Source organism: Onychomys torridus, chromosome 6 (genome assembly GCF_903995425.1).
Source record: "Onychomys torridus chromosome 6, mOncTor1.1, whole genome shotgun sequence".
Taxonomy (NCBI): Eukaryota; Metazoa; Chordata; class Mammalia; order Rodentia; family Cricetidae; genus Onychomys; species Onychomys torridus.
The window spans coordinates 72,390,481-72,415,236 of record NC_050448.1 but is presented as its reverse complement, the minus strand read 5'-3'; the positions used below and the strand labels follow the sequence as shown (position 1 = coordinate 72,415,236).

Below are 24,756 nucleotides of genomic sequence, written 5' to 3'. Positions count from 1 at the left end.
TGACAATTCACATTGTTCAGGTTTTGCTAATATCTTGGTTTTATCAGGCTGCTGACAACGGAATCAGCAAACAACTCAAATATTACTGCTGTATAATGCTTTTATTAGACAGTTTTATGGAAAAAACAAACCCACATTTTTGTGTTACATTATACAGTTTTCAGGCATATCACAGTCCAGTGATGAACTTGTGTCCAGTTGTGAAATACTGAAAGCAGCTTTGTGTATCAGCATCAAAGGCCACAAACAGCACCGTTTAAGAGACTCATGCATATTTAACTGTCTTCAAATTAAATCACCCCTGCTTCATAACAAAAAGTGCTATAGTGTAAACAACCAGTATCTGTCAAATTCAAACATGTCTCAGATAGGCTACCCAGTACAGAATTTAGGACAAATGAACATTGCTCTCTGGCTGTCCTAAAATGGTAAAGTGGGGAAGGTGCTCTACAGAAGGGAACAGAAGATAGTCATCATCTGTACAACCCTTAGTGTACGTGTCCCTTAACTATGTAATCTGACACCTACAAATCCCTAATAGTATTTCACACCAATCTTAATGCAAAAGCACTGTCCCACACACATTCAAATCAATTCCAACTAGTGTCAGAACCATTAAGTATTTTTATTTTTAATGAGGCTTGCTTACTTGAAAGCACTAATGAGAAACACAAGCTGAGGCAAAGTCCAGCTTAGACTTCTTGAGGGAGCAGATCCTACAAGGAGCAGACGTGAGATGTTTTTCTTCTTTCCTATAATTGAAAAAAGATTTGGCTTTTTATCCCAAACACTAAATTCACTGTAGAAATCAGTCCTTCAGTCTCCAGCTGTGACTGTCACTAAAGGACAGACAGATGCCTAGACCCCTAGAGTTCCGAAAGACTCTTATTCCTGCTGGAACTCCTACTCATGTAGCCTGATAGAAGACAGCAAGAACTTGGCTTTGAGGATAAGTCCTAATACACGAATAAAATAGTTATCTGCTCTTCTGCCCCAAATCACAAGAATGTGAAGACGCAAGTGTCTCTGAGAATAGAGTGAATACCAAACACTCACTTACACACACACACACACACACACACACACACACACAGGGATAGGTGCATATTGTTTTGAGGTCACACACTGAAAAGCCCCATTCCCCCACTTTCCCTTCCCTCCCCTTTAGCAGCGTGCATGGAATACTGACACCTTGCAAGACTGATGGAAGATCCAGTAGATCTACAAGAAATCAAAACCAACAGGAGTGGGTCAAGGTTCCTCTCAGAAACACGGCTTCTTCCTTTGTAGTTCATGTTCTTGAAGCTAGGTGTGCCCTTCAGGGGTGTTGCCTACAGTGGATAATCCTACTCAAGTCTAGGTGGACAGGAAGCATATAACCATACTATGAAAGTTCTTCACACTGTCCAAGTTACAGACCCAAGTTTTAGGCAACATTCGCCTTGAGACCCTGGTGAGCTTGGCTTACTGATAGACCAAGTCAAACAGAATGCAGAGAAGGAGAGAACAGAGGCAACAGGAGACCAAGAGCAGACATTCTGCAGGCTGCTAAGTTTCCTGTACAATCAAATCCAAGGATCCAGGTTGTGTCTGGCCTGAATTGCTTTTCTTTTAAAGAGGACATTTTCGGTTTCAAGTTACTTGCTCCTTCAGTTTCCTGGTACCACTCCTCAGCTCATTCAGTACTCCATTTCCTCAGAACCCTCAATCTAGATCTCAGGTGTTCAAGAGGTAGCCCTCCTTAACGGGCTGTTTTATTCTACCAACTTGGACTACAAAATTCCCATAGGTGAAGAGAAAAAGTAAATTTTAAAAAGACTAAAATGTTTTTGTCTTATTTCCAATTCTACCAAATGTTTAGTATAGAAAACAAACTGGAGCTTAAACCAATAGAAAAGCAGCCCCAGAGCTCCCCAGGGCCAGGCAGCAGCAGGACAGGAGCAACACCGGAGTCAGCAGCCAGCCCCCAAGCCACTCCTTCCACACCAGCTAGAACTTCAAGTTCGACTGGGGATGACTTGAGAACTAGGGACTGTCATTTCCAGATGAGAAGGATCTGAAGGTCACCAGCTACCAAACCCTCTGTCACCACAGCCACACCTGACCACAGAGCCTCAGCCTGAAACTGAAGACAGCTTCCTCCCCCTTCCACTGCTCCACCTGTGTGGAGTGAGAACTGGATACATGAACACACAGATGATTCCAGCTCCTCCGTTAACAAGTGCAGACACAACAGAAACCACCACGTAACAATGGACACTCCCAATTCCTCCATGGCCCACTTCGAAATGGGCACTGGGCAAACGAAACAAAAATGAAAAGCTGTCCGTAGAACCGAAGAGCCTCCGAGCTGGTTATGCTATGGGTTAGACCTTAGTTTCCACAATGGCACATGATCCGGAAAGCCCACTGAAGAGCAAAGGTTCTCCACAAGGGAGGAGGAGGGCAGTGGCTTGGGATGGCTGATGCAGTACTTACCCTATCAATTACCTACCAAGGCATTCAGCAACCTGCATTTCCTGTGAAGCACCCCCACATCTTCCTGCTTTACACCTGTGATCAAAGAGGTCTCAGAATCCAAAGAGGGCTGCTGAGGCCATGTGTGGGAAGTCAGGAGGTGGCTACACTGACCTACCGGTCCCTCTCAGGGTGGCTGGCTCTTCTTAGCAGACAAGAAGTCTCTCAACCACAAACAACGTTTAATGCTTGACTTGCATCTATCTGCAAAACGCAAGTGTCAAGATACTTGGAGAAAATATTTTCTTTGAATCCTGAGTGGGTTGAATACTTTTCATTCAACTGATGGTAATCAGTGACCCACTTCACCATCAAACACATTTAAAAGAGGCAAAAGAAGAAAACATCTTGTTAATACTCGATGCAAAGAGCAAAAATGTACATGGTTTTCAACAGCAGGGGTAGTTCCTCACCTTACACATCTTTAAAGGGAGGGAAATCTAATATGTGCATCTAATGAGTCTGCATGAACTCATGTCTAAAGTAGTGCTTAGGTAATGAGGTACACATGGCTGGCCATGTTAACCCAAGACTGTAGAATTCCCTAGAATGGAGAAGAAAATCTTAAGAACCATTTGTCAAAAGCCTGAGCTTCTTTAGTAGCTGTTAAAACTGATGGATATGCTTTTTTTTTTTTAAATTAAAGAAAAATGTAGGCACATAAAAAACTCTTTCAGGAATGAAAGATATGGAAGGTTCCCTAATTTCACACTACAAATTGTCTGCTCTGATAAAGAACAGCTGGAAACAGGGCCAGGCCCAGTAGAAGCCTTCTGAGCATGTGCCATACAGCCAATATACAGGCCCAAACTGAAACACAAAAATATGCATTTCTCTTAATACTGAGCCATTGGTTTGCTTCAGACATTAAAACAAGTTGTAATAAACTGTGTTGGGCCCATGCTAGGCTACAAAGGAGACCCCGGCACCTCCAGTCTCCAAGGTGAGTCTAATCCCATACACCTTTTCAAAGGAGTTTTTCACTTTACTGAGTAGTCATGTATGAGCACTAGGGAAACCATTAAACAGGGGACATAATGAGGAGGCTTCTTGTGGGGCATCTAGTGTCATATAAAAACGCAGTAGACCGTGTCACATACTGTAGGAACACAGAATCAATCCATGCAAGGAAAGCCACCCACAAAGAGGCAGCTGGCACAAGGCTGACCCTTTGACACCAGGGTACAGTGGCAGAACCTCTGCCTGACAAGGATCCTAAGAGTTTGCTATTCCTTCACTTTAGGAAAAGAAGCTTCCGGTATACTCATTCATGCGGCACAGCTTCCCACTCAGGCCCTGGCGACTTCTCTCTGGATAGGCAGAGAGAACCTATCCAGCTGGGCTGGGAGGCGTCCAGTAACCTTCCTCTCATATGCATATATATGTTTTTGTTTTTCTTAAAATAAACTCCATGAACTCATAAAGCTCTCATCTGCAATCAAATGCAAAAGCAGAGCACCCTACTCAAGAGGCTCTGAAACACACATATCAGCCTCAACACAAATCAGCCTTCCAGCCTCACAGAAGACCGGGTCAGTTCAAAGGCAAGGGAGATGCTTCTCCAGAATCCTTGGAGGCAAGGAGTGATGTCCTCTTCAAATGGGTTTATACAGCAGCGTGGTGACATACTTCTTCTTGTAGCGGTGGGTTGCACTAAGAACCATCACACTGTCCTGCAGGGCAGAAAAACACATACAGCTAATTCATTAGTTCTGGTGGCTGCTGGATCTTCCCAGCCATCAATCTTTCACAGACTCTCACTGTCTTGCTGAAATACTACAATACTACAATAAAAGCAACTTAGTGGAGAAAAGGGTTATACTGAATCATGGTTCTGGCTTATAGACCACTGTGCCAGGGAAGCCAAGGCATCAGAAAGTTGAAGCAGCTGACCACATTGCACATGTGTATTGAACATGTCCCCTCCCACCCCCCTTTGTCCAGTCCAGGATACCTGCCCAGGGAATGGCCTGCCCACAATTAAGATGGGCCTTCATATACCAATTAATGTATTCAATATAACTCCCCATAGGTATGCTCAGACTCACACCTCACATTTCTAAATTTTTTCAAGTTGACAACACTAACCAACACATTTACTTTTCAAGAGATAGTCTGAAATAAAAGAACGAGGCTGGTTTTGCTGTCAAATCTAATTCAGTTCCAATCCAACTGTGGTATGGGCTGGTAGCCTTGCATGGTCTATATAATGGTCTCTGCGTCCCTCTGCCCCTTTTTAAGACTTCTTCATACAAAGGGTAGTTAAAGTAGTTCTGATGATTACAAGAGAAGGTCAAAGGATCTGACACAGAAGAGGTCAGGAGGAAATACTAACTTACGACTTCACTCCCCTTCTCGTTTCAAATCACACTGTTAGACCTAAGTTAGCAAGGAAAAAGTGCCGTCAACCATTCCCAGAAGAAAATGTTAAACGTGGTAGGAAAGGGAATGATCCTTCTCAACACTCATTCCAAAGGCCTCAAGCACGTCCAACTGCCACTGGATGCCAAGGAGGAACTCCAGGCGTCCTCTCTGACTGGGAGGGGACTGTGGGGATGCCTATCTATCCTTAAGTATGGGAAGCTTCTTTAGACATCCAATCTGATGGGTCAATTCCGAAAGGCCGAACACGCTGAGAACCCAAGTCAAGCTGAACAGCCCACACTGTCACTTGTATCACAAGCAGTACAAGGAGCAAAGGCACCAACTTCCAGGATGTAAGGGAGAGCGAGGGTGTGCCATAGAAGAGAAGACAAAGAACACCAACTGAGAGCCACAGGGCAGTCACAGAGGCAAAGCTCAACCAGATCTCCAAGAACCCCGAAAGTCCAACACAGAGACCAGTGCAGCCTGCTGTCTTCCTTTGCCCTGTACTATCCACAGTGACTGTGTCCTGGACCAACCCTCCGGCTGGTCTGTGCTGAGACACAGCCTAATGAGGTGGGAGCCAGGCAGGTCCGACTCGGCTCCGTGGGAGCCGTAGATCTGGGGACAGGTGAGAGAGGAGCATCCCTGAGAAGCCATGCATGGTGGTGACGGACAGGAAAGAGAGGGGCGAGGGTTAAGAGGACTGAACTCAGTCCTGTCTTACACTTGCTGGTCATCTGACCCCTTCTCCGAGTCTCAGTCTCTTTATCTATAAAACAGGGTTAAACATAATACTTACCTCTCAAGTCGCTATGAAAATGAAATTCAGTATATTAAAATTTTATAAACACCCACACAATCTATTCAAGTGAGCTCTATCAGTGACCTCCCTGTTCTTGCTGCACATCTAAGAAATCTGAGCAGCTTCCAGAGAAACCACTGGAGTCACCCTAGGCGCACTTACTCAGAACCTCTGGGGAGGAGACCACTCAATCTGCCGCTCACCAACTTCTCCACGTAGTTCTTGCGAGGATCAGCTTAGCCAGTCACAGAACTACATACTTTTATGCCAACATCCAAGCCACAAAGACATTAAAGCCACAGGAAACCAAGGACTCTAGGGCAGGGGTGGGGCAGAAACAGAAGGTCTGGTCACTGACTCTCTCCCTACTGTATACAGGAGATGGAAACACTCGGGTGTACACAATAGGCCATCTCAACGCAGCCCGAGTCCACACTTTAGGTTTCACTGTCTCATTCAAGCATCTGTTGAAGGGAGGTGAACCAGATTCTCTGCACGGGAATCCAACTACTGTGAAGTCAAACTTGAGTAAACAGGTGGCACACAGGTTCCAGCCACCCACAGACACTGGGAAGTAGGAGGGTCCCCATCACTGACAGTTCAGCTAGCCTAACACAGACCAGAGACTGGTGTTTAAAATCAAACAGTCTGCGAGCTAAGAAAAAGACAGCTTTTCTATAATTTCACTGTCAGTGCCAACTGCAGTTTTAAAAGCTGCAGCAAGCAAGTTACCACTGAAGGGCATGCGTGACTCTTACCCTTCCAGTCGGGAGGCTGTGGGCCACCAGGCCACCACTTACCTTAATGGACAGCGCATAGAGATGGTTCAGCATAACATGGTTGGGCTCAGGAAGTAAGGCTGGGTCACACTAGGAGAAAACAACACCCCCCAGCCCCCACAAACGTGATTAAATGCAGACAAAACAAACTTACTGTTCCTCTGGACTGTTAAGAACTCTAAATAGGTACACTTTGCCTCCTATGAATCATGCATTCCCAGATCATAAAATCTGGAAAAATCCTCAGTCTAAGAGTGAAATGCTAAACCCCAACTTCTGCTAATTTTCTTTAACAGAATTAAAACAAAAACCTTGCTAACAATATAAATGGTTTGGGTGAAAGGGCAGAAATCATCTTCCTGGGAATGAACTATCAATTAAGAAAAACAGAGATAAAATCATTTCCACAAAAAGCTGTGTCTTTTCTACATCCCCCAATGAGAGCAGCCCTCATCTGTGCTGGAACAGAAGTCACAGCAGACATTAATTCCAGGATAGTTGGTTCTGATTTTACTATAGACAGAAACAACTATACATTTTGCTATTGGTACCTAAAGAAGTCACAGTTCAGTCTTGGAAAGGATTCCACAGTGCTGCTGACATGACAAGGCTTACTGCCTTGACACATCTGTTTCATAATTCCAGCCCCAAAGTTACTTAAGTTTGGCCCCAATGGTCCTAGAGAGCCCCAGATGCTCTAGCAACCTGCTCAGGATACTCACTGAAATATTAGTGTCCTTGTTAAGAATAACTTGGAGTAGGTGAGGGGGCAAGATGGGTGGGGATTTGAATCTCTCCTCAGATCGAAACACATACATTTCTTGACCATAAGGCCCTGGGGGTGAGCTGGATAGGTCTGAAAAATATTTATGCAAATGTGAAGGAAAGTTAAAGGGTTAGTAATAATGCATGGGGAAAGCTATCAATGCACAGCCACTAACCTTAAATGTAGTACAAGTCCTAGAGCGCAAAAGCTTGTGACCTACTGGGCCTCTGACTATAAGGAAGCAAAGGAAATGTCTGAGTGGTCCTGAACACTGAGACTTCCCAACAAGGCAGCATGATGTAAGGAAGCAATGAGAGGTCAGGAGCTAGGCTCCAGGAAACCAACAACCTTGGACAGATCCCTGTAGTATGGTCAGTTTCCTCATCCGTAAGATAAAAATCTTCCTAACTCACAATGCTTTTGTTTCCACCAAAGTGACAGACAACAATGTTATACACTCGAAGTCTACAATGATCACAGCAGACAGGACAAAACGTAGGTGTAGTCAAAGAAGTGCAGGTGTAGGCCAGAGTAAAGCCCCACCTCATGCTCAGTGGGCTGGCTACCACTGAAATGACAAGTACAAGTACTAGCAAAATGCAGAGACACTGGGAGCTTCGCTCTACAGTATTCCCATCGCTGGCAGAAATGAACAACAGTATCTCCACTTTGGAAACCAGTTAAACCCTGTGACCCAGTACTGGGTGTATCACCTAAGTAAATCATAAGCCCACACAAAAACCTGACCATGAGTGTTCATAAGCAATATTCATAAGAGCTTCAAAGAGGAAACAAAACTGTGTATCAGAATAATAAATTCAAATGTCTGTCAACAATGGATGGATAATAATAAAAAAACAAAAAGACAAAAAACAAAACTGTCATACCGTGGACAGCCATAAACAGAAGCAAGAACATGTTTCAACAAGGATGGAAGCCCTAGAAGCCCGCTAAGTGAAAGAAGCGCATGGTATATGGTTATGTTTCTACAAACGTCCAGAACAGGCAAATCCATGTGGCAGGTTTATGACTGATACAGGGCAGGGAGGAGGAAGAGATGGGAAAATTTTTCTTTTGAGGTGACAGTTTTTAAAACTCAATATACCAAAAAAAAAAAAAAGGATAAATTGTACAATTCAAAAAGATGTGTTTTATGACATCAGAATTCTACTTAAAAATAAAAAGCATTCAGATTAAATCCACAAAAAGTAAATGAACTATGTTTTCTTTGTTTTAACATTTAAAATTTATAGTTCCAGAGAAAAGGGTTTTTTTTTGTTTGTTTTTGTTTTTTTGTTTTATTTTGGAGACAGGGTTTCTCTGTGTAGTTTTGGAGCCTGTCCTGGATCTCGCTCTGTAGACCAGGCTGGCCTCGAACTCACAGAGATCCGCCTGGCTCTGCCTCCCGAGTTCTGGGATTAAAGGCATGCGCCACCACAGCCGGGCCAGAGAAAAGATTTTAATAAATCTATTTAATAACTCAGGCTTGCTTCGGCACATAAGGCAAAAGGAAAGACGTAGCAGTAATGCTGTGTTAAACAAAACCTCAGAAGCACGCAGACCAGGAACGTCTCAACCACTGTCAGTTGTTTTGGTCATGTCATCCAGAAGATGCCATCGGGAAATGACACGGGACAGCTTCCATGTGCTGTCCAGCCAAAACCAAGTTATCACTGAAAAGTCACACTCATGACCACATCCATTATCTGCATGTTCCCAATAAACGGATTCTATGCCTTCCATCACTGGACTGGGAAAATGGGTGAACCCCAAAGTGTGCTAGTCTTCTCACTACATAATTATGATAGACTATCAGATACTCTTCGGTTACTTTGTAGATCATACTATAATCATAGTCCTAGTGGCCTCAGAATTTAAACCTTTTAAGATCACCACCCCTCCAGCCAATAAGAATGCTCAGCATAACTTTCTGAGTTTATATATTGAAAACAAAATTCTTCTAAATAGGTAGTTACTATGCTGTGGACTATTTGTCACTAGTCCTGGAGATTCTGCTATGTGCTCTACTTCAGGGTCCCTGAGGATCCAAGCCCTCGACTTTACTGCTGGGAGTTGGTTGCACGAAGGCATGACAAGCAGCAGAGGCAGGCTTTGCATGCATGAGAGCACACGCTCAGTGGAGAAGTGTGCGGTTCTCCAGGCAGGCTTTGCATGCATGAGAGCACATGCTCAGTGGAGAAGTGTGCGGTTCTCCAGGCAGGCTTTGCATGCATGAGAGCACATGCTCAGTGGAGAAGTGTGCGGTTCTCCAGGCAGGCTTTGCATGCATGAGAACACACGCTCAGTGGAGAAGTGTGTGGTTCTCCAGGCAGGCGTAACTCCCACTATACGTAATGAGATAGTAACTACAGACATGGTTTGCAAAGCATGCCTCTGCTATTAGAGTGAACAAGCACAGATAAAGACCTTGGGGAAAGGGATATTACATGAAAACAGAAACACACAGGACTTCCCCCCTGCATATTCAATCCATGGATAATAACTACTGGCTTTTTTCTTTTCTTTCCTCCCTCAGTGACAATTATAGTCATAGGCTCTCATAAAACCATAATTGTCAGCTGAGCTCTCAAACTAGTTGATTCAGGTTAGAAAGACAAACCAGACGTGTCCAGCCTCTACATATCACCAGGTACTAATGGAAAGTGTGAAATCTTACTGGAAACAGCTTTTGAAACCACAGGCTACTGGTAGGTTATATAAAGGTAAAATGGAAAACAGTGTATCAGAATAAGAAAGGTAGACATTATGCCAGGGGATTTATGTTAGAGTGGAGTGTGTGGGGTGTGTGGGGTGTATTTGGAGATGGGTGAGGGATATGATTATAAGATTCCTAAGGAGACATGAAAATACAAAATAAAACAAGGAACCGCTTTGGGGAAGGAATATGCATTGTAAGAAAGACATAGCAAGAGAAAGTAATAGTAAAAAATTACCTCGACACGATGTCTCAGAGCTTTCCATGGAATCTAACTTTAAAGCATCAAATACTTCAAAATCAGATTTCTTGACATGGATCAAATTATTAATTGTGCCAAGCTGACTGGTAACCACAGGCTGGAACAGTGAATACAAAAAAAAAAAAAAAAACAACAAAAAAGATTGGATTCCCTTTCAAATCCACCTTCTTCACCCAACCTCCCTCTACTTTTACAAACAAAAGTCTCTAATCGGGAGGGCTGTTGCCTACTGAACCAGAGGGCAAGAAGTCATAATGAGGCCACTGAGGCTCCCCTGAAAATCAAGGCCTTACCTCTGATGGGTCATGAACCCACTGTCCGTCCACAAAGAACTTGTACTGGTGTTCTCCCTCTGGAAGGTCCAGGATGGCAACAAAGTCGTTATGACTAGGGAAGAAAACAGAAGGTCAAACATGCCAAGTTCCTTCAAGAATACAGAATGGAGAAAGGGGCCATGATGGCGACATCCCAGTGGCCTTCCACATTCCTGAGCTACGATCTTGTGCCCACCACTACCCCCACGCAAAGTATAAATCCATCTTCTTTTTCTCTGTCACTCAAGACATGTACTTAATACTCTTAACCAATATCTGGGGGTGGGGATGGGGTGATGGGGTTGGGAGGATTGATTGCCAAAATGTTTTATCTTAGTAAACTGCTTTGTTCCAGCAGAACAGATTTATTGGGGCTGGGGAGTTGGGCTCAGCCAGGAAGAGTGCTCGTAGTGAGCTTGAGGACCTGAGTTCGAATCCTCAGTATGCATGTCAAAAGTTGGGCATGGCTACACACGGCTGTAACTCCAGCAATGGGGAAGCAGAGACAAGCAGACCCGGAGAAAGTGCTGGCCAGTAAAGAAAACTAGCTGAAACAGAGAAATTCTGGTTCAGTGAGCTTGTCTAAAAGGCAACAGGGCTGAAATCCACAGAGGAAGATACTTGGGGTCTTGCTGTGGCCTCCACATGCACACACATGGGCATAGAGATATGCACATGTATATGTACTCACACACACATTACACACAAAGAACAGAGTCCTCACAATTACAAATCAGGTAGTAAATGACAGGTTTGGGTTGGGAAATATTTCAGGGTACTCTTCCCATATTTTGGTGAGCCTTTTGTGGAAAATGACCTATTACACAAAAGGTCACTCTGACAACCACATAAATCATTCACTACTGCTTTGCCAGCAATGAACTGGCTTGATACTTAGAATGTCACAATGCATTTGATGCAGAATTCAAAGCAACAGGAATTAGCTAGAGCCAGACCTCCTCCAGACAAGAAATGGCCTGAGAAGCACATTCCTGAAGAACACACCCCCAGTGCTGTTAGAAACTCCCCAAGGCCTAGTCTGTCCCCCGGGAAAGGCAAGCAGGTGTCTGACATTCACATTCTGCACTCCATGGAGACACGTGTCCTCACCTCTTAATCAGTGGGATCTTGGTGCTCCAATTGTTGAAGGACCCAGAGATGAAGACCTCCTTGCCTCCTTCAGACCAGCGGATAACAGTGGGCCGGGCCTGCTGGGTGGGCTTCACAGAGTCATCCAAGTCCTGCTGCCATGGCACAAACTCTTTGTCCCCGGGGAGCTGTAAGAAGGAGTAGGTCATCCCTAGAATAAATTATGACCCAAGGGTTTTTAAGAGGTAACTTTCCCCAGAGTATTAAAGGTTCCAGATTTCAACTAAAGATAGCTACCCTAAATTCAGCAATTAAGTCAGAGTTTGAACAAACTACAGAAAAGTACTAATACAGGGTCCAAAACGGTCAAATGGCTTATGTTCCAGCATCGCCTAAACCACAACCTACTGACCAATGTGCGTACATCATTTTCCCTGCAGAACCTCGGGTCACCCTGCACATGCAAACACCCTCCAACCCCTTCCTCCAGCCTATCTTGTGTGCAGACAATTAGGATATGTTTCTAAGTGCCTCTTAAGAGAAAAAAATATATAAGAAAGCCAAGTATGGTTCTTTAAAAGAAAATTAAGCCAGGGATATATTTTTCAGAGGCAAACTGGTCTCGATCGTCAACTGCAAGTTATAGATATCACAATTCCTACGTAATTAACAATGCTGTTTTAGCTACTAGGTTATACAGTGGAACTTTAAAAATTTAAGGGTGGAGATATAGTTCCAGGTAAAGCACTTTCCTACCAAGCACGAGGCTGGGAGTTTCATCTCCGACACCATCATCCATCAATCGCCACAAATTCCAAAGCCAGAGCACCGATTCGGTACTCTTACTTGCTAACTAGGGTCAGGTTCATATAAGTACTCCAAGAGGATGGATGACATGCTGGAGCTCTGGGAGCACAGGATGGGATTCTGAGAAAAATGAATTCCTTAGCTGCTTCTCATTGCCATCCTTCAGGACAAGCGTGGGCAAACTGTAGCTAGTGAGCCAGACAGCTTTCCCCAAGCTCTTGTTTGGAAACAGCCCCTCATTTGTTTATCTACCATCTCCACCCTTCTGCTGCGGTGGGAGACCTGGGGAGTTACAGCAGACTGTACAACCCATGGAGTCTAAACTATTTACTATTTGGTCTTTTACTTTCAATCGGCTTCACTGACTGGTAAATAAGACTGTACGGTATCAAGTCAAGCACTACAAACAAAATAACGAAGGTCAGAGCATGCAAAGACTAGCTTATTTATTTGGGCTTTTCCCAAAGTGAAAATGTTGGCCTTCCATTCTGTCTCCTGATAGTTCTTAGACCTACTGCACAAGCACAAACCAAAGTACACGGAGAAAGCAAAGGGAGGGACTTCCACATTATTCAGGAGACTGGGTTAGGACAAAGCTTGGGCCTCCACAGTCTTACAGCAGCGCACCGGGGCTGACGGCTGCCTCAGGACTGTTGACACAGGCCTAGGAACAACCCTCTGATTCTCATTTGAAACAGGATCTGAGAATATACTTTTTCAAGCTTTCAGGTAATTACACTATAATTATATTACAGTAAACAAGGAAAACATGTTTTGCTTTGTTTTTTTGCTAGGGGGTCAAATGCTCACTCTAGTTTAGACTGGCAGTGATCCCCCTGCCTCAGCCTCTGAATAGCTGAGGTTACCGGCGTGGGATCTACTATCAGATCAGCTTTAAAAAGTCACCTTTTGAGGTGTACCCTAAAATGTTCAGAATACTGTTTGTTGAAATCAGTTTCAGAGTAGCTGTTGGGGGAGTGGTTTAGAACACACACACACACACACACACACACACACACATTGTCTCTATTAATGACTTTTATGACAGGGTTTTCAGTTTAGGATTTGAAAGCAGTACACTATTAATAAGCCTGGCTTTGGAGCCAAGTCCTTCCACTTATGACAGGACATTTCTGTGCTAGGAGCAAATGCAGCTGACTAGCAGGAAGACTGTTTACTGAGTTGAACCATCAGCAAAACTACCAGGAACAGCAGCGAGTCGGCAATCCGAATTACAGACGAAGATGTTTCAAGGAGAATCAGTGGGAGGGGTATGTGAACTACACAGTTTTTCATCTGGATGAGACAGAGGGAACTGTTCCAACTACTTTTCTCCTTTCACAAACGGCAAGATCACAAATGGCAAGACGTGAGGGAAAGAATGTTCCAAAACAGGCCCGAATCCACACAGAGCAACCTGGCTCGTATTCAGGACACCCATTACTGCAGTCACAGTTTGAATGTACCCAAATCCTGAGTCATCAATGTAGGAATGAGCAAAAATACATGGCCTGTCACCCGAGGTAAGCTTTGGAGAAGGAAATCTAGGCTGAGCACAGAGCCCAAACGATGAGGAAGAGGTCCTAAGGTAGGAGAGGAAAGAGGGAGCAGAGAGAGAACCCCCCCCCCCAAGAAATGTATATCTCAATACCTCTCACTTCTCTAACGGTGATCTCAATCAGGACCCAAGAAAATAAGCCGTATAATCCAAATTTCACGTGCCGTGAAAGCAGTAAATGAAACTCTATTCACAATGCTAAGCCTCAGTTCAGTGGGAAGGGATGAAGTGATTAACGGTGAATACACCCCAATCCTCTCCAGCCCTCGGTTTTTCTTTCACTCCCCACAGCCTACTTGGAGAAATTAAACGTATTTAATGCTGACATTTCAAAAGTGATTAGGAATATTAGGTTAGCAACCACACTGCTGTCAGCTCCATCTGCCTCTTCTTTCGGGTGAACAAAAGTGGGCCTTGGGCTGATAGTCCTTTGGGCAACTGTTATGGGTGGTTTTGAGCCTCAGACAACATTGTGAAGCACAATAGGGGAGTGAAGGAAGTAACTTGCTCTCCCGCAAAGCGCAACCAGGTGTGCAAAAAACACACAGCCACAGTCACCACGTTTATAAAAAACTGAGCCGTTAACCCGATGATGCCCTGGATTGATCCCCCAAGACTAGGCGCAAGTATTCAAGTAACCAAGTGACGGCTGCTGAGAGCCACGCAAAAGGGGGGATGAGGATTAAGGAGGGGGAGCAGAGCACCTAAGAGAGAGCAAGCATGCTATCTACACAAAGACATTTTCAGGGAAAAGAAATTCATTTAGCTATCCTGAGGCCAAGTGAGAAACGGAGCCCGAATCAGCAGCTTAAACAACGCACCCTCTTAAGTTTCCACCTTCGCTGACAATCTATACATCCTGCAAGCTGTACAAGGCAGCTTGCGTGTAGAGCCAAGGATAGGGCGGGCAGCGGACGTGTCTCTGGTACCAGTCCTAAAAGCCTGGCCCACAGATCAGTCAGAAGAGCAGGAAAACAACTCTGCGCCTCTCTCCTAATTTGGGGTAGTACCTAGGAGGCATTGGCGCTCAACATCTCTGTCCGCGGGAAAGCCCTCTAATTAAAAAACCCGTAGCCCTTGGGAGTGAGGAGGAAGAACCAAGAAAGGCGAAGCAGCCGACAGCCCGGTCACCTCACCTTGGAGTCGGGCAGGCTGAAGACGCTGGGGTCGTCGGTGCTCCCCACCATGATCTTGTGCTCCTTGCCCGGGCCATGGCCGCCGCCCTCGGCTCGCGCAGCCTTGGCACCATGGCGCTCCCCGGACACCCGCTCGCTGGTGGTGTTTCCCATGGTTGCAGCTCCAGTCGGGGCAACCTGCCGCGGGGAACGACACCGGGCGGGGAACACCCCCGCGGCCGCGTCAGGGGCGTCCCGGCCCCGCCCCTGCGCTCGGGAAGGGAATCCCCGCCGCAGGAGGCCGCGCCCGGGGTCCCCTCCCTTGCCGACTTCGGGGACGCCCCAGCTGGAGCACCCGCTCCGGGAACCACCTCTGCCCCGCAGCCCCGGCCCCGCTCACCCTCACGCCGCTCACCTCTGCCGATGCGCTCCGGGATCGCGGGGCCACACGCACGCCGGCTGTTCGGCGTACAGGGAGACCAATAAAGTTATTGAAATTGAAGCCGCGCCCCAAGCCGACGATCCGGGTTTCCTCCTAAAATGGCTACAAGGCCCGCGGCGCGGACCCGCCTCTGTTCCTGGCCCCGCCCACCAGGCCTCTTGCCCCGCCCCCTGCGCGCCAGCCCCGCCCCCTCTCAGTCCTAGTCGCCTGCCGCTCTAGTCATCGGCGCCGGGGCCGCCTCTGTGGTGGTGGCTGCGTGCGCACCTCCAGCTTGGGGCGGGGCGGGGTGGGGCGGGGCGGGGCGGGGCGGGGCGGAGGGTGGGGCCAGGGTCAGGCGTCGCAGCGGCTGGTGTTTAGGTGTCTAGACCCTTATGGAAGCACGTTTTCCTAAGCAGTTTTGTCTAACCGTGGGACACCGACTCGTTAGAAAGGCCGGATCCGAGGTCTCGTGCCCTAGCTACAGAATTAGAATCTGCATTTTAACAAGATCCCATCAAACCGCTTGACAGCATCGTAGAGAGCGGATCCACATTCGAATGGTTTTCATACTCTACCCAGCAACCTCTTGCTAACTGGAAGTGATGGAATAAACAGTGGGACAAGAGAACTGACTAGACGCATGAAGTGTGACTGGCAAGGTACTGCAGAAGGCTTACTTATATGTGGCGCCCAGCTCTTCACAGTGGTGTTTTCTCTTACAGTGATCAGCTGTGTGGATGCGTGCATTCAGCTCATGATGAAGTTTTAGCCAAGGAGGCAGCAGCGGAGTTGAGAGCGCACGGTAAACTGGGAATATATTGTTGGACTAGCGATTTGAAACCAGTAGACTAGAACGTGAAGGCAAAGCAGGCTGACGGAGGGCCCGATGGAGTCAAAGAACGTTGAGCACAGGAGTAGCGGAGTGAGCTGAGAAGATGAGACGTCACTGGGAAAGTCGGAGGCCTGCCACTGACATTTCAGGGGCCTTGCAGTTATTAGCACTGGCAGGATCATCGACAAGATCAAGGGCGTAGATTGGGGAGGTGAGATAGAGCATAAAACCACCAGAGTAAGAAAGTCAGAGGGCCTTGGAGAGATGGCTGGGTGATTAAGAGCTCTGGTTGCTCTTTCAGAGGACCCGAGTTTGATTCCCAGCCCTGACATGGAGGCCAGAAGAGGGAGTCTGATACCCTGGAATTGGAATTACAGACAACTGTTAGCCCCCATGTGGATGCTGGGAACCAAACCCAGGTCCTTTGCAAGAGCGAGTGTTCCTAACCACTAAATTATCTTTGACCTGACCGTCTAACATTCTTCTGAGAAAATTTTAGTATACTGTAGTTCAGGTCAAACTCCAAACTAAACAGAAAACAAACTTTGAGAATTGTTTCAGATTTAAGTTGCAAAGACAACACGAAGTTTCTAAGGTGCTCCACACCCAGTTTTCTTCATGGGAACATGTCACTCACTGTGCTGGACATATCATTTTAACACCAGTATTGATACATCATTTTTTTTTTCCTTTAGCCAGAGTACGCATTCATTAATAGCACTTTAATTTTGACTTACTATCTCTTTTTCTATTTGGGGATTTTCACTATGGGTACTTCAACCCTCAAGGCTCCTGTGTACTAGGAAGCCCTTCTCAGACTTTTTTTTTTTTAATGAGTTAAAAGGTTCTAAGGTGGTAAGGTATTTGTATATCATCCTGAGGTTGCCTAGTACTTTTCTCAGGTCTAGCCTGGGCTAAAGTCTGAAGGAGGATCATGTCATGTGATCATCGCTGCTTATGTTGACATGGACCACCTACCTAAGGTAGTTTGCTTTCTCCTCTGCAGTTACCTCTCACCCCCTCCCACACTTATATTTCTGAAGGAAGTTCATCTATGCAGTATATTTAAGAGAGTTTGCTTCATTTCCTTGAGGGACAAGCACATGAATTATTTGGAATTCTGTGTGGGAGATGGGATGGGATCTATCCCATCCCACTAATGTTTTTGAGCATTTATTTATAACAGTATGGACTCAGGTATCTTCAAGTTTCATGTTATAATCCAATGCTAGGTTATTTATTACTCAATTTTTTTTCCCTTGGGGCCACTTTGCAATGGCTCCTCTGCTCCTTTGACATGTGTTACTCAGTTCCCTTTGGCCATTTCTTTATTCTATGGTGTTGCAAGAATACATGTTTGGGTAATCAGATTTTTCATAGTTGAGAAAGTGGTGTAATCTTTCCATGTGGCCAGAAGAGCAACATGTGTAAATTGGTGAATCAGTGTATGTTCATCAGTAATTACACTTTGTATCTTCAGTTTCTTAAGTTCAATATCCTACTCTGGTCTTACCTTCAGTTTGGTTTAGAAATCAATGATGTTTTTGTAGTTTTACATATTCTAAATGGAATGAGGGAGTCAAATCAATTTAAAATTGCATGCTTTGAAAGAAGCCTTTGGTGTTACGGCTGATAAGGAGAGATGGCATTCCTGAAGGTACTGTCCTTCAATATCTTTATAAGCTAAATGAGAGGAATTTTACATTGTAACAGAAGGAAAGTTCAGATGCAACACTTCAATTTATTCTTGAACAAAAGCAATCTTCATATTTTTAAAAAATCCCAGATCCACTTTAATAATGAGAAACAGTTTCAAAAGGATTGGGGAAGAAAAAAGACCCTGGGAAGCAGACCAGGGCTCAGTGCTTAAGTCTATAGAAGGTACACAGGGTGAAATGTCAGGCACCTTTCAATTATATGTATGATTAGGAAAGCATTTGAATTCTCACAGATCTGCTTATGCGTATTTGTGTTATTCTAACGCTCGTCTTGGAGCTGATCAAACTTATCCCCTACTTCAGTGACTGGCAACAGTCCATTTAGAGTCATACTACACAGCAGTTACTTCTGAAGGTACCCTGCCTGCACGTCCAATACCTATCCCTAGGGAGTTCAGTGAACCTGATAGCTGATGCTTCTTAACGTCTGCAGTTCAGTTCAGTTGTGGGATATTTGTACACTGTGTGAAGGTGTATTGCTGTGATTGGTGTAATTAAAAAAAAAGCTGAACGCCCAATAGCCAGGCAGGAGGTATAGGTGGGACTTCCAGGCAGGGAGAGAAGCTTGGAGGAGGAATCTAGGTGCATGATTTCGCCAGCGGACTGGGAGCAAGTCCGATGTGCTATGCTAAGAAGAGGTAGCTGAGCCACATGGCAAAATGTAGATTAAAACAAAAGTGGGTTAATTAAGTTACAAGAGCTAGTTGGGAAAAAGCCTAAGCTAAGGCCAAGCTTTCCTAATTAATAATAAGTCTCTGGGTCATTATTTGTGGGCCACTATTATCAGTCTAGTAGTTTCTTTGGTAAAGAAAGTAGAAGCGGGTGGTAGGGAGATGGCTTGGTAAGAGCACTTGCTAATGAAAGCAAGAAGGCCCAAGTTCAGATCCAGTACCCACATTAAAGATGGGCCTATTCAATTATACTATAAAAATAAATATTAACCTTCAGGTAGACAGTGAATTGCATCAGAAGAAGAGTTCCATGGAGTCAGACATTTATTAGATTAACTTAGGGAGGCCAGCTGATTTCCTATATATCATTGAGTATTTATTAAGCATGTGCCACATGTCGGAACTCAGCTAAGGACGTTTTTTTTTTTTTTTTTTTTTTTTGTTTTTGCCATTCAATGCCCTCACTGTATTAATTATGAAGCCAGGAGTTCCTCACTGTCTGCATCCTTGATCTTGGACTTCCAGCCCTTAGCATTAAGTGGTTAGTTCTTGCTGGACTGCCCTCTGCAGGAATTCCCGAGACAGACATGTTGGCTCTGCTTACAAGGTCAAGTTGTAGCCAGTATGTGCTTGATAATAGGAGCAGTCTTTTCAAGATGAATGATTACACTCTGAAGTCTAGGTGTGCAAGATTAGAAATACAGCCGTCAAGCATTAAAAGGACTCTGCAGATGACATATGGAGACGAGGAAAGAGGCCCTGACTTCATCGTCTAGGGATTTCCAAAAGGAAAAAGTGGAGGCTCAAGAGAGGGAGAAAGATGAATTGATAAATGAAAACCCAGCCTTGCAGAAGGAAAACACGAGAGAGGGGGGGGGGGGGGGTTTGAGCAGTATGATGCTGAGTGTGCAGTCTTGTCAGGTTCTGAGCTGTTGCTAGATGAGGCTTTTCAGGGAAAGCCGGAAGACTGACAGTGCCCCATCTAAAAATAAGCCAGGATTACAGCAAAGACGACAACAGCTAGCATGATGACGCGCGCCATCGTCAGTGAAGCCCCAGAGCCCCCCTTTTCGACCACTCTTGTCATCAGAGGCTTTCTTACACGATCTTCTGTGGTCAGAATCGTTTGCCGAGCTCTCGCCCACTTTCCAGGGCCCTGTAGGCGATACTGGACTGGAGTGCAGGGTCCCAGTAGTAACTGCAATGCCAGCTTGGGGTCAGTGAAGGCGAGAGACAGGAGATTGGGCCTGACACCCACCAGCTCTGCAATCTCTTCCATGGTGTCTATATAGTTGCCCTGGATGGTATGGCGCTGGCTGTCTACGTACCTAAAGCAAAGAAGACAGGAGCCTCAGGCTAACAGCAATTCTGGCAAACAGCCCATCAGTGCTTTATGAGTGTCTACTTGTGGGCCTGATATTGTGCCAAAAACTGTGGAAAATAGATAAGCCATTTGTTACCTTCCTTAAGGATTTTATAATGCACTAGACTTGCAGGATTATTTGATCACATCATGAACCTCAAGTTTGTGTTTGCGTTAATTAAATAAAATCAACCTTGGGTTAGGAGGCAGAGCCAGTAGCTAGTTGACAGAAAGAAATCATAGTGAGTCAGAGGGAGTCTGAAAGATGGATAGAGAAATGCACAGGAAGTAGGCGGGAGTGTGGTGGTCCTTTTGTTTTTTGGTTTGAAGTGATGAAAGAGTTGCTGTCTTTCTGAGACACCAGTGAAGAGGGACAGTCTGCTAGTTGCTCCTCGGCCTCTCTGAGCTAATAGGTTTTCACCCCAGCCTCTGACTCTTGAGTCTTTGTTGGTTAATAGAACAATAGATATTTAGTTAAAAACGACATTTGTCAGCACCAGGAGGCAGATCTGGCAGAATAGAAAAGTCCTGCCAGGCTGCTGCCCAAGAATCAGGCCAGGAACTGCAGAGCTATAGTTGCTGGCTGAAACAGCAGTAGATTCAGGTGCAGCTGCTGTGCCTGGGAGAAACAACACCAGACTCTTTAACACATAGACACTGCGCTTAAGAAGGCCAGAAGTGTGTAAGGCTTCGGGTAACTATTCTGGAATGGACACAAAATGGGAATGTAGAGAGATGGTAGTTAAGAGAGCGATGGCTGACGGATCCTTGAAGGATAAAGCCCAAGTGAGAACAAAGGAAGGATCGTAAGCGGCAAACAGCAGAGTGAAGGATCAGGAGGGAATGGGCGGAGACTATCTGGGTATTGCCTACTGCAGTGGGAGACATGAATGGATATGGAGAGGCAAGGCTGGCAGATCCAGAGGATGCAATGCTATGTGACATTGAATGCCACAGCCCTCCTTAAGCATGAGATCCTCAGTTATTCTATGAGGACAGGAGTTAGTGGGGTGCACAGAATAGGGCTTCTCTGGACAGACGTCGGTTTAGAAATCTTGAGAAGCTGAGAGAGGATGCCATCGTCCAAGAGTAACTGGTCCTCTGGATGAAGATAGATGGGATGGTTATACCAAGCACAGATGTAAAGGGTTGAAAGAATTCTTAGTGGGTAGATGTGATAAACAGTGACATCTATGTGGACAAAGGGGGTCTGGAGAGCAAATGAAAAACCAACATTTTGCACTGTGATAACTATAAAAAGAACAGTAAGAGAGAGGGGAGTAAGGGAAAAGCCAAGCCGAGCTAACGGAGATGGAGGAATTCAAAACGGAAGACAGAAACAAATGACAGGAAGTAAATTTGAGTGAGCTGGTGAGACGGCAGAGGGACTCTCGGATGACCACAGAGGAGTTAGTGAGATGACACTACATTTCAGAAGCGAAGAGACAGGGAAGAACTTGGGGACTTGGCTTCCTGGGTGCTCCAGTGGTTCAGACACTGTGGGCATGAGTTCACTTATCCCATACGTGGAGGTTAGAGCTGTAGCATTCACAAAGGTTCAAGGAAAGGAGATCACCAATGCCACCTTGTAGGGTTGTCACAAGGAGTCAATCACCTCCATGCATATGAAATGCTAAATATGAGCACATAGTTGACCCTAAGTATAAGTTCAGTGACATCTCTGGGGACTGTGCACAGTCAGAAGGTCATTAGAGAAATTAGTAAGCCAAAGGAAAGAGGGCAGGGAAGTTGAAATAAATTAGTTTTGTGCCCCACACAAGGGAGAGAAAACACTCAAGAAAGAGGGCTGCTCAGAAGTGTCAACCTCAGTAGTGAGAGGAGGGAGCCTGGAGTGGGCTGTGGTCAGGGGTGTCCAGGGAGTTACAGTGCAGGGGCTTGGGGGGAGGAGCAAAGGGAGAGCAGGGCACCCAGCATCTCCACCACAGGACTTCAGCAGAACAGGTAAATAGAGCGTCTGGGAAGCGAGCTGCTAGAGAAAGGGACAGAGAGCCCCACCATTTAAGAAATTCTCATCAAATACTATACCTGATGTTCCCTTGGTATATTTTTTTTCCTACTCAACTTTTAGGCCCTAAACATGGCCTTTAAACATCCCACCAGCTTCTCTCTCCTTGCTCGGCCACATGGAAACCACGCGTGCTATAATTCCCTCTGATATCACAGTATAACAGAAATCCTTAAGCCCACACATGAAAACTAAGTCTAGCAAATATTCTTCTTACTGAGAAATACATAGAGGATATTCAAATGTCTCCTGGGAGAATTTCTTACCTTTTTGCCATTTCCTCACGAGCCTTATTTATGTCTTCCATCATTTCACTCTGTGAGGGCAATTTCTTCAGCCCTAAAGAGAAACAAATTAAAAATAGAAGTATTAATTACTTCAGAATGGGCAATACACCTGATGACTATGGCTACACTGGAGAAGTCAAAGAATTACAAAGTCTCAGAACAGATTACCAAATGCATTCAGTCCCACCACTACTAAAATATGATGGTAAAAGTTGAGCATCTAAATCTGGAAATCAGAAATTGGAACTGCTCCCATTAAAGAAGATGCCCTAAGTAAGAAAAAGAAATCCATAATGATATCATGTATCAGGTCACACTCAAAAGGCAGGCACAGCTGGATTAAGTCCTATACAATAGTTATGTATAAAGATGTCTAGGAAAAAGTAATTAATTCCATGTTTGGACTTGGGTCTCAGCCCAGAGATAACCCATTACATAGATGCAAATTGTCAGAAATCTGAAATCTGGAAGACTCTGGTCCTCAGCATTTCAGATAAGGAAAGCCCTTTCATTCTCTGAAGTATACTTAGGTGTATCACTTACTCTATTCCGCCTTGTCCTTGCAAGGTACCTTTTAATTATTTCTTTTATTTTTGAGATTATAATACAATTACATTTCCCCCTCCTTTTTCCTCCCTTCAAGCCCTCTCACAGACCCCTTCTTGCTCTCTTTCAAATTTATGTCCTTTTTCATTTATTATTACATGCATCTATGTATATGCATATATATTCCTAAATATGACCTGTTCAAGGATGTTTATGTTTTTCAGGGATAATTATTTGGTATTGCATAACCAAGTGGTGTGCTCTTTCCTGGGGAAGACTATAGCTCCTGCTCCCAGCATTCCTTAGTTGTCTGTAGCTCTTTGTGTAGTGTTGAGGTCCTGTGGTCTTTTCCCCACCCACTTTGGCATGTCTGTTGCAGTCCTTGTTCAGCTCATGTGTAGGCAGTCATGTTGGTGAGACATTACTGTGTATCTTCTGACATTACTAGGAGACACAATCTTATAGACAACTCCTGATCCTCTGGCTATTACCCCTCTTCCAAAATGTTCTCTGAGCCTTAGATACAGAAGTATCTATTTTTTATAGATGTATCCACTGGAACTGGGCTCCACAACTCTGCATTCCTTGGAAATTATTTGCTTTTCTCTGACTTCCAACTGATCCCTTAATGTGGTCTTTCAGTTGGGAAATGAATATTGATATGAGGAAATGATAAATGACTTAGAAGCCTAGAAGAAATGAGGCACAACATCCAAGTTCAAGGGAATGGGAGACAGTTCTGCACTCGCATCTTGATAATGAGGAAGTTTTATATTTCAGAGAAAGAAGGAGGTAAAAAAATCTCACCATGATATTTTATGCTCAAGTCCCACAGAAGGTAACTCTCACTACCTAAATTACATTATTTGATAAGCATAAGTCCAATGGCAACTCATAATACTCAAGCTTCACCAAGTACGTTTAAGCTCTGATGTACAAACAGTCCCAAGAGCAGGAATTTGACACCAAAATACCAACAAGACAAGTCTAATTAGTGTTTAAGCCAAAATAACTCCAGCTCAAACAACCTTCTTCACAGGTAAATGGGCACTAGGCACTACTCCATACAATTCTGAAACATAATTTCAGGATAGAAATAGTTCTTACCTACTGCAATCCTCTTCTCTATAATACTAGTATCAAGCAGTTATCTCATTTCTCCTTGTCATCTCTGGTCATGGAGACCTTATATATCCTAAGGACATGGCATAATTGTTTGGATCATTCTGTGTATTAACCTTCAAATCTACTTCTATGCAACTTGAAGCACTGGGTCTAATTCTGCTTCTGGAGTGAGGGTTGAGTTTTAGCACTGGAGAGGTCTTGAAACAAGACACACCAACTCCTTTAAGCCATTTCATTATTAGACTGAACCCAAGTCCTCATGTAGCAGGTTTCATCTGCTCGGCCAGCTTGGTGATTTCCTTTTTCTGAGCACACCCTGGTAAACTCCCCTGGCAGTCTCTCTAAATGCAGGACACAGAAACTCAGTATCCAGGAAGAACCTTCTATGTCTTCCATGTGTCCTCTCATGTGAGCTATGCAAATGATCCCTTACAGACAATCACAGCTCTTTAGGATGCTCAAGAAACTCATTTGCAGAGTTCTTTCCAAGTTACTTACGATAAAACCATGAGTTTTACCTTTAGTAACTGGACACATTATGGAGGGAGAGGTCTTTTTCTTGGATGAGAGACAGCCAGTTCATTTTTTAAAGATTCTATAGATGTAAAAGACAAAGATGTGGAGAATAATCTGATGCAGTTCTTTCTTGATTCACCACCTCTATTCTTATAGCAT

At 44.7% G+C, this 24,756-nt stretch overlaps 2 protein-coding genes across 4 annotated transcripts in view; both read right to left on the bottom strand.

Annotated features, from left to right (window-relative positions):
• Positions 1–1,188: 1,188 nt before the first annotated feature.
• Positions 1,189–15,636, bottom strand: Prkab2 (protein kinase AMP-activated non-catalytic subunit beta 2). 2 transcript variants are annotated; one of them, XM_036190637.1, is made up of 8 exons: positions 15,508–15,636; positions 15,114–15,290; positions 11,634–11,800; positions 10,503–10,596; positions 10,186–10,306; positions 7,188–7,321; positions 6,487–6,555; positions 1,189–4,190 (listed from the first exon to the last, which is right to left on the bottom strand). In XM_036190637.1, exons 2-8 carry the CDS (start codon positions 15,264–15,266, stop codon positions 4,113–4,115), a joined length of 816 nt encoding a protein of 271 aa, XP_036046530.1. In that variant the 5' UTR covers positions 15,267–15,290; positions 15,508–15,636; the 3' UTR covers positions 1,189–4,112. The 2 variants fall into 2 exon arrangements, with proteins under 2 accessions (XP_036046530.1, XP_036046531.1); XM_036190638.1 differs by lacking the exon at positions 15,508–15,636 and having other exon boundaries at positions 15,114–15,474.
• A 3,161-nt stretch (positions 15,637–18,797) lies between these two features.
• Positions 18,798–24,756, bottom strand: part of Fmo5 (flavin containing dimethylaniline monoxygenase 5) — a 41,423-nt gene continuing 35,464 nt past the window's right edge. For both annotated transcript variants that reach the window (XM_036189281.1, XM_036189280.1), the window contains exons 8-9: positions 22,390–22,462; positions 18,798–20,062 (exon numbers count right to left, since the gene is read on the bottom strand). In XM_036189281.1, the coding sequence (XP_036045174.1) occupies positions 19,717–20,062; positions 22,390–22,462 (419 nt within the window). In that variant the 3' untranslated portion in view covers positions 18,798–19,716. The remainder of the gene's footprint in view (positions 20,063–22,389; positions 22,463–24,756) is intronic.

Coding starts and splice junctions, on each gene's coding strand:
- Prkab2 (XM_036190637.1), bottom strand. CDS start 15,266: ATGGGAAACACCACCAGCGAGCGGGTGTCCGGGGAGCGCCATGGTGCC. Junction 6,556..7,187: donor ACAAGGACACTAATATTTCA/GTGAGTATCCTG, acceptor GTTTTCTCCTAG/TGTGACCCAGCCTTACTTCC. Junction 4,191..6,486: donor TCTATGCGCTGTCCATTAAG/GTAAGTGGTGGC, acceptor TCTGCCCTGCAG/GACAGTGTGATGGTTCTTAG.